This window comes from Scomber japonicus, chromosome 18 (assembly GCF_027409825.1).
Source record: "Scomber japonicus isolate fScoJap1 chromosome 18, fScoJap1.pri, whole genome shotgun sequence".
NCBI classification, from domain to species: domain Eukaryota; kingdom Metazoa; phylum Chordata; class Actinopteri; order Scombriformes; family Scombridae; genus Scomber; species Scomber japonicus.
This window is the reverse complement of record NC_070595.1, coordinates 31,250,427-31,257,926: the sequence shown is the minus strand read 5'-3', so window position 1 is coordinate 31,257,926 and position 7,500 is coordinate 31,250,427. Positions and strand designations below refer to the sequence as shown.

The window sequence follows — 7,500 nt, the reverse complement described above, 5'->3', positions numbered from 1 at the left end:
AGACAGGTGAGAAACAGACAGACAGGGTGAGAGACAGACAGGCAGGTGTGAGACAGACAGGCAGGTGAGAGACAGGCAGGTGAGAGACAGACAGGCAGGTGAGAGACAGACAGGCAGGTGAGAGACAGACAAGTAGTCAGACAGACAGGCAGACAGACTGATCCTGGAGACAGACAGGCAGGTGAGAGACAGACAGGCAGGTGTGAGACAGACAGACAGGTGAGAGACAGACAGGCAGGTGTGAGACAGACAGGCAGGTGCGAGACAGACAGGTAGGTGAGACAGACAGGCAGATGAGAGACAGACAGGCAGGTGAGAGACAGACAGGCAGGTGAGAGACAGACAGGCAGGCAGGTGAGAGACAGACAGACAGACAGTCAGGTGAGAGACAGACAGGTGTGAGACAGACAGACAGGTGTGAGACAGACAGACAGACAGGTGAGAGACAGACAGGCAGGGTGAGAGACAGACAGACAGGTGAGAGACAGACAGGTGTGAGACAGACAGACAGGTGTGAGACAGACAGACAGGTGTGTACCTTCTTGCTGGGAGCAGTAGATTGCGTTTCCATGGTAGCTGAATAGTTCTGTAGATATGTGGGGTCTCCAGGGCTGGGCTCCAGGGGCAGGATGCCAAAACTACACACACACACACACACACACACACACACACAGAATTATATATAATGCAGAGTATAACACACACACACACACACACACACACACACACAGAGGTATGCACACACACACACACACACACACACACACACACAGACACACACACACAGACAGACACACACAGACAGACACACACACAGACACACACTCACACACACACACACAGACAGACACTCACAGACACACACTCACACAGACACACACACACACACACACACACACACACACACTCACACAGATACACACAGACACACACACACTCACCTGGGCGTTAACGGACTAAGTGCAGCAGGTCCTCCCAATAAGCTCCTCCCACTCTTAGGTTTGTTCTGTTTAGCCAATAAGGAGCCGGCCGACGCCATGGAAACCGAACTGACCAATAGGGAGCCAGTCTCCGAGGAGATGAGGGAGGAGTCGATGTAGGAAACCGACAAATCAGAAGTCAGCTTTCCATTTGATGATTCTAGATTCAAACGATTTAACTCCTGGAGAGGGAAAAGTAATCTGATTACACTGAGGTCATTAGTAATCTGATTACACCAAGGTCATCAGTAATCTGATTACACAGCTCATCAGTAATCTGATTACACTGAGCTCATTAGTAATCTGGTTACACCGAGCTCATCAGTAATCTGGTTACACCGAGCTCATCAGTAATCTGGTTACACCGAGGTCATCAGTAATCTGGTTACACCGAGGTCATCAATAATCTGGTTACACTGAGCTAATCAGTAATCTGGTTACACTGAGCTCATCAGTAATCTGGTTACACTGAGCTCATCAGTAATCTGGTTACACCGAGGTCATCAGTAATCTGATTACACCGAGGTCATCAATAATCTGGTTACACTGAGCTCATCAATAATCTGGTTACACTGAGCTCATCAATAATCTGGTTACACTGAGCTCATCAGTAATCTGGTTACACAGCTCATCAATAATCTGATTACACCGAGGTCATCAATAATCTGGTTACACAGCTCATCAATAATCTGATTACACTGAGCTCATCAGTAATCTGGTTACACTGAGCTCATCAGTAATCTGATTACACTGAGCTCATCAGTAATCTGGTTACACTGAGCTCATCAGTAATCTGATTACACTGAGCTCATCAATAATCTGGTTACACTGAGCTCATCAGTAATCTGGTTACACTGAGCTCATCAATAATCTGGTTACACTGAGCTCATCAGTAATCTGATTACACTGAGCTCATCAGTAATCTGGTTACACTGAGCTCATCAGTAATCTGATTACACTGAGCTCATCAGTAATCTGATTACACTGAGCTCATCAATAATCTGGTTACACTGAGCTCATCAATAATCTGGTTACACTGAGCTCATCAATAATCTGATTACACAGCTCATCAATAATCTGGTTACACTGAGCTCATCATTAATCTGAATACACTGAGCTCATCAGTAATCTGATTACACTGAGCTCATGAACAGTACCAGTGTGTCCTGCGGCGTCTCCATCAGGGCGGTGTCGAGGCGGTGTGACGAGTTCTGGGCGGGGCTTACAGGAGGAGGGGGCGGGGCTAACGAGGAGTTCTGAAGAGAGGACAACCTGAACACCTGATCTGGATCTGGTTTCTCTCCTGGAACACAAACCAGTGTCAATCACTGTGTGTGTGTGTGTGTGTGTGTGTGTGTGTGTGTGTGTGTGTGTGTGCGTGCGTGCGTGTGTGTGTGCGTTACCTAGGTGACAGAGGTTTTGAAAAGGCGACCAGAGGAACGGGTTGAGATTTAAACTTCTCTGGAAACACTCCGCACCTTTAGTGACACGGTCTGTCTTACTGCTCAGAGACAGAGAGAGAGAGAGAGAGAGAGAGAGAGAGAGACAGGCAGAGAGAGAGAGAGAGAGAGAGAGAGAGAGAGACAGGCAGAAAGACAGGCAGACAGACAGAGAGAGAGAGAGAGACAGGCAGAGAGAGAGAGAGAGAGAGAGAGAGAGAGAGAGAGAGAGAGAGAGAGAGAGAGAGAGAGAGAGAGAGAGAGAGAGAGAGACAGACAGGCAGAGAGGGAGACAGGCAGAGAGAGAGAGAGACAGGCAGATGTCTGTAAGTGTCATTAACACCAGTAACATACTGGGGAAGGAACAGTTCTTTACCAGTAAATGTGTCCCAGTAACGACAACGTGAAGGAGGCGGAGTCTCCAAACTCTGTGATGATGTCATCCTGACTCTTCTGTTTGTTCAGCACTCCACCAATCAGAACCTGTTCTCCTTCAGCGAGCCTGAGAGACAGACAGGTAACCAGACAGTGAGCAGAGAGCAGAGCGCAGAGAGCAGAGAGAAGAGCGCAGAGCGCAGAGAGAAGAGCGCAGAGAGCAGAGAGCAGAGAGAAGAGCGCAGAGAGCAGAGAGAAGAACACAGAGAGCAGAGAGCAGTGAGCAGAGAGAAGAGAGCAGAGCGCAGAGAGCAGAGAGAAGAGCGCAGTGAGCAGAGAGCAGAGAGAAGAGCACAGAGAGCAGAGAGAAGAGCGCAGAGAGCAGAGAGAAGAGCACAGAGAGCAGAGAGAAGAGCACAGTGAGCAGAGAGAAGAGCGCAGTGAGCAGAGAGCAGAGAGAAGAGAGAAGAGAGCAGAGAGAAGAGAGCAGAGAGAAGAGCACAGTAAGCAGAGAGCAGAGAGAAGAGCACAGAGAGCAGAGCACAGTGAGCAGAGAGCAGAGAGAAGAGCACAGAGAGCAGAGAGAAGAGCACAGAGAGCAGAGAGAAGAGCACAGTGAGCAGAGAGAAGAGCGCAGTGAGCAGAGAGCAGAGAGAAGAGAGCAGAGAGAAGAGCGCAGTGAGCAGAGAGAAGAGAGCAGAGAGCCGAGAGCAGAGTGCAGTGAGCAGAGCGCAGTGAGCAGTGAGAAGAACACAGAGAGCAGAGAGAAGAACACAGAGAGCAGAGAGCAGAGAGAAGAGAGCAGAGAGAAGAACACAGAGAGCAGAGAGCAGAGAGAAGAACACAGAGAGCAGAGAGAAGAGCACAGAGAGCAGAGAGAAGAGCACAGTGAGCAGAGAGAAGAGCGCAGTGAGCAGAGAGAAGAGAGCAGAGAGAAGAGCGCAGTGAGCAGAGAGAAGAGAGCAGAGAGCCGAGAGCAGAGTGCAGTGAGCAGAGCGCAGTGAGCAGTGAGAAGAACACAGAGAGCAGAGAGAAGAACACAGAGAGCAGAGAGCAGAGAGAAGAGAGCAGAGAGAAGAACACAGAGAGCAGAGAGAAGAACACAGAGAGCAGAGAGAAGAGAGAAGAACACAGAGAGCAGAGAGCAGTGAGCAGAGAGAAGAGAGCAGAGCGCAGAGAGCAGAGAGAAGAGCGCAGTGAGCAGTGAGCAAAGAGAAGAGCGCAGAGAGAAGAGCGCAGAGAGAAGAGCGCAGAGAGAAGAGCGCAGAGCGCAGTGAGCAGAGAGAAGAGAGCAGAGCGCAGTGAGTAGAGCGCAGTGAGCAGAGTGCAGAGAGAAGAGCGCAGTGAGCAGAGAGAAGAGAGCAGAGCGCAGTGAGCAGAGAGCAGAGAGAAGAGCGCAGTGAGCAGAGAGAAGAGCGCAGAGAGAAGAGAGCAGAGCGCAGTGAGCAGAGAGAAGAGCGCAGTGGGCAGAGAGCAGTGAGCAGAGAAAAGAGAGCAGAGCGCAGTGAGCAGAGAGAAGAGCGCAGAGAGAAGAGAGCAGAGAGAAGAGAGCAGAGAGAAGAGCGCAGTGAGCAGTGAAAAGAGAGCAGAGCGCAGTGAGCAGAGAGAAGAGCGCAGAGCACAGTGAGCAGAGAGCAGTGAGTAGAGGGCAGTGAGCAGTGAGCAGAGCGCAGAGAGAAGAGTGCAGTGAGTAGAGGGCAGTGAGCAGAGCGCAGTGAGCAGAGAGCAGTGAGCAGTGAGCAGAGAGCAGAGAGCAGAGAGCAGAGAGCAGAGAGCAGAGAGCAGTGAACAGTGAGCAGAGCAGAGAGCAGAGAACATGTGTGTGTGTTCTTACTTGCTGAGTTCGACGCAGCACTTGGCCAACAGGAATCGAACCTGTGGTGTGGAGCAGCTGTGAGCCTTCAGCAGCCGGTACGCCTTGTAAGGCTTCCCTGATCGATAATAACATGTGGCCAACAGGTAGAGAGCCTCCTCTGACCTCACTGCAGACAGACAGGTACACAGAGAGAGAGAGACAGGTTAACATGTGGCCAACAGGTAGAGAGCCTCCTCTGACCTCACTGCAGACAGACAGGTACACAGAGAGAGAGAGACAGGTAGACAGACAGGTACACAGAGAGAGAGACAGGTAGACAGACAGGTACACAGAGAGAGGGAGACAGGTAGACAGACAGGTACAGAGAGAGAGAGAGACAGGTAGACAGACAGGTACACAGAGAGAGGGAGACAGGTACACAGAGAGAGAGACAGGTAGACAGACAGGTACACAGAGAGAGAGAGACAGGTAGACAGACAGGTACACAGAGAGAGAGACAGGTAGACAGACAGGTACACAGAGAGAGGGAGACAGGTAGACAGACAGGTACACAGAGAGAGAGACAGGTAGACAGACAGGTGTTACCTTCAGCATAGAGTCTCTCAGCGAGGAAAACAGCATCCAGGTAGGCGTAGTGGTTCAGAGCCTGCCACACTGCAGCCTGGAGAGAGAGACAGGTACTCATTACCATCATTATACTGGTCTGTTACCAGTCTGACCAGTCTGTTACCAGTCTGATACCAGTCTGACACCAGTCTGACACCAGTCTGACACCAGTCTGACACCAGTCTGACCAGTCTGACACCAGTCTGACCAGTCTGACCAGTAGGCATGGGCCGGTTCTCATTCAATAGTTTAATATTGAAGACTTTCAAACTAGGAAGCAACACATTCTGGTTTCCCTTTAACAGCTCCTCCTCTATCATGATGAGGAGGAGGAGGAGAAGAGGAAGAGGAGGAGGAGGAGGAGGAGTGATGGTATGATGGAAGAGGAGGAGGGAGAGAAGGAGAGGAGAGGAGGTGTGATGGTATGATGGAGGAGGAGAGGAGGTGTGATGGTATGATGGAGGAGGAGGAGGAGGAGTGATGGTATGATGGAGGAGGAGGAGGAGGAGAGGAGGTGTGATGTATGATGGAGGAGGAGGTGTGATGGTATGATGGAGGAGGAGGTGTGATGGTATGATGGAGGAGGAGGTGTGATGGTATGATGGAGGAGGAGGATATGATGGAGGAGGAGGAGGAGGAGGGATGGTATGATGTATGATGGAGGAGGAGGGGGAGTGATGGTATGATGGAGGAGGAGGAGGAGTGATGGTATGATGGAGGAGGAGGAGGAGTGATGGTATGATGGAGGAGGAGGAGGAGTGATGGTATGATGGAGGAGGAGGAGGAGTGATGGTATGATGGAGGAGGAGGAGGAGGAGGAGGTATGATGGTATGATGGAGGAGGAGGAGGAGGTGGTGTGATGGTATGATGGAGGAGGAGGAGGTGGTGGTGTGATGGTATGATGGAGGAGGAGGAGGAGTGATGGTATGATGGAGGAGGAGGAGGAGGTGGAGTGATGGTATGATGGAGGAGGAGGAGGAGGTGGTGTGATGGTGTGATGGTATGATGGAGGAGGAGGAGGAGCAGGAGGAGGAGGTGTGATGGAGGAGGAGGAGGAGGTGGTGGTGTGATGGTATGATGGAGGAGGAGGAGGAGGTGTGATGGAGGAGGAGGAGCAGCAGGAGGTGTGATGGAGGAGGAGGAGGTGTGATGGTATGATGGAGGAGGAGGAGGTGTGATGGTATGATGGAGGAGGAGGAGGTGTGATGGTATGATGGAGGAGGAGGAGGTGTGATGGCGGAGGAGGAGCAGCAGGAGGTGTGATGGAGGAGGACCAGGAGGAGGAGGAGGAGGTGGTGTGATGGAGGAGGAGGAGCAGGAGGAGGAGGAGGTGTGATGGAGCAGGAGGAGGAGGAGCAGGAGGAGGAGGAGGTGTGATGGTATGATGGAGGAGGAGGAGGTGTGATGATATGATGGAGGAGCAGGAGGTGTGATGGAGGAGGAGGTGTGATGGAAGAGGAGGAGCAGCAGGAGGAGGTGTGATGGAGGAGGAGGAGGAGGTGTGATGGAGGAGGAGGAGCAGCAGGAGGTGTGATGGAGGAGGAGGAGGTGTGATGGTATGATGGAGGAGGAGGAGGTGTGATGGTATGATGGAGGAGGAGGAGGTGTGATGGCGGAGGAGGAGCAGCAGGAGGTGTGATGGAGGAGGACCAGGAGGTGGAGGTGTGATGGAGCAGGAGGAGGAGGAGGAGGTGGTGTGATGGAGGAGGAGGAGCAGGAGGAGGAGGAGGTGTGATGGAGCAGGAGGAGGAGGAGCAGGAGGAGGAGGAGGTGTGATGGTATGATGGAGGAGGAGGAGGTGTGATGATATGATGGAGGAGGAGGAGGTGTGATCATATGATGGAGGAGGAGAAGTGATGGAGGAGGAGGTGGTGTGATGGAGGAGGAGGAGGAGGAGCAGGAACAGGGGGAGTAGGAGGAGCAGGAGGAGGTGTGATGCAGGAGGAGGAGGAGGTGTGATGGAGGAGGAGCAGGAGGAGCAGGAGGAGCAGGTGTGATGGAGGAGGAGGAGGTGTGATGGAGGAGGAGGAGGTGTGATGTATGAAGGAGGAGGTGTGATGGTATGAAGGAGGAGCAGCAGGAGGAGGAGTGATGGAGGAGCAGGAGGAGGTGGTGTGATGGAGGAGCAGGAGGAGGTGGTGTGATGGAGGAGCAGGAGGAGGAGATGTGATGGAGGAGGAGGAGGTGTGATGGTATGAAGGAGGAGGTGTGATGGTATGAAGGAGGAGGTGTGATGGAGGAGGAGGAGCAGCAGGAGGAGGAGTGATGGTGTGATGGAGGAGG

The 7,500-nt window shown here is 52.2% G+C and overlaps 1 protein-coding gene across 2 annotated transcripts in view; it reads right to left on the bottom strand.

Moving 5' to 3' along the window:
- The window catches only part of cdc27 (cell division cycle 27), a 20,267-nt gene that overhangs the window by 10,240 nt on the left and 2,527 nt on the right, over nucleotides 1–7,500 (bottom strand). For both annotated transcript variants that reach the window (XM_053338114.1, XM_053338115.1), the window contains exons 2-8: nucleotides 5,196–5,271; nucleotides 4,629–4,776; nucleotides 2,796–2,921; nucleotides 2,384–2,481; nucleotides 2,138–2,283; nucleotides 942–1,162; nucleotides 539–638 (exon numbers count right to left, since the gene is read on the bottom strand). In XM_053338114.1, coding sequence (XP_053194089.1) covers nucleotides 539–638; nucleotides 942–1,162; nucleotides 2,138–2,283; nucleotides 2,384–2,481; nucleotides 2,796–2,921; nucleotides 4,629–4,776; nucleotides 5,196–5,271 — 915 coding nt within the window. The remainder of the gene's footprint in view (nucleotides 1–538; nucleotides 639–941; nucleotides 1,163–2,137; nucleotides 2,284–2,383; nucleotides 2,482–2,795; nucleotides 2,922–4,628; nucleotides 4,777–5,195; nucleotides 5,272–7,500) is intronic.